Source organism: Quercus suber, unplaced genomic scaffold (genome assembly GCF_002906115.3).
Source record: "Quercus suber isolate HL8 unplaced genomic scaffold, Cork oak 2.0 scaffold_74, whole genome shotgun sequence".
NCBI classification, from domain to species: domain Eukaryota; kingdom Viridiplantae; phylum Streptophyta; class Magnoliopsida; order Fagales; family Fagaceae; genus Quercus; species Quercus suber.
This window is the reverse complement of record NW_027069539.1, coordinates 1,777,830-1,779,150: the sequence shown is the minus strand read 5'-3', so window position 1 is coordinate 1,779,150 and position 1,321 is coordinate 1,777,830. Positions and strand designations below refer to the sequence as shown.

Here is a 1,321-nt window from a genome sequence, read left to right as displayed (position 1 = left end):
TAACTAAAACAATGTGTATATTACTTTCGTAATCTGTATAAAGAAGCTATAACATAATCACAAAAATTAAAAAAGAAAAATTTATACCAAAAATCCTAATTCTAAAACCAAAATAAACATACTGCCAAACACGTAGTATGGCTACCAAATCTTCACACCGTAGTGACAATCCTTGGAAAATATTTTAGCATTGGCCGTTAAGCTATCCACCGTTATATCACAGTCAACCTTAACGGTAATGGTCCAAGACTTAACGGACCCCACTTTAATCTTAACCGGAGCTCTAACCGTCAAAAGTAACGGCACTTTCCCTTGGCTCTGAGCTTGCAACAACGAATTCTTAACCGTACTGGTCAAAACCACACCGGAGCCCTTTAACGCCGTTTCGAAAACCGTCACGTTATTAGACGGCTGGTAAAACGAAGGCACCGAGCCGTTACAGAGCGAAACGTCGTCGTAATAGATCTCGACGGAGCTCTTCGGTTCGTAGTAGATCCCGATCTTGTCGTTCGGGTTATCGGCTCTAACTGTAACGTCGAACTCAGGCGAGACCTTTAGAGAAGCTGTTGACGCGGCGGCGTCGGCGGCAGTGAGGTTCAGGCCGGAGACGGAGATGGCGTCGACGGAGTAATTCGGAGACCGGGGTTTGACTACGAGGTAGAATATTGCGGCGGAGACGGCGAGGAGGGCGAGGAGGAAAGCGAGGATTCCGAGGGACCAGCAGAGGCAGCGACAGCACGGCCGGCGGCGAGTTTTGGATTTGCGAGTGAGTGCTTGGTAGCGATTAGCGTTTTCCGGCGGAGGAACACGGTAGACTTGGTCCTTAGGGATGTGGATCACGTAGGTACCAGGTGGAGGAACGGGCTTGTCGGGACAAGGATTCGGACGAGTGGCGAGTGTCAACATTGGTTCGGAACTCTCCGAGGATGTTTCGTCGTTTGCTGAAACAGGTGGCTGTGGTGGCGGCGAGTCGCGTGGGTGAACTCGGTCGGCCATTTTTTATTTTATATATGGGTACTGAGTTATACAACTTAGATATAAACTCAGGAAGTGAATCAGTGAAAGCAAATTGTAATGTGAGAGAGAGAGAGAGAAAGTGGGATATTTATACGAGATTAAGAAGAGAGAGAGAGAAATGTAGGAGCGTGTCGAATGAGTAAACGGAAATGGTTGTTTTAACAGGTCAGCATGAGATGTCTAGTAAATTACTACATGAACAAGTCCAATCCGTGTTCGTGTTTCTTTGCCTTTTGTCTGTTTCTTTTTTCTTTTTTTTTAAGACCGTGTGCAAAGAGAATTTTTAATGCATGTTTGTTGGATT

At 45.9% G+C, this 1,321-nt stretch overlaps 1 protein-coding gene across 1 annotated transcript; it reads right to left on the bottom strand.

Moving 5' to 3' along the window:
* Window positions 1-1,107, bottom strand: LOC112029841 (NDR1/HIN1-like protein 13). Its single transcript, XM_024062517.2, has one exon. The coding sequence runs from the start codon at window positions 994-996 to the stop codon at window positions 142-144; it is 855 nt and encodes a 284-aa protein (XP_023918285.2). The 5' UTR covers window positions 997-1,107; the 3' UTR covers window positions 1-141.
* Window positions 1,108-1,321: the final 214 nt, after the last annotated feature.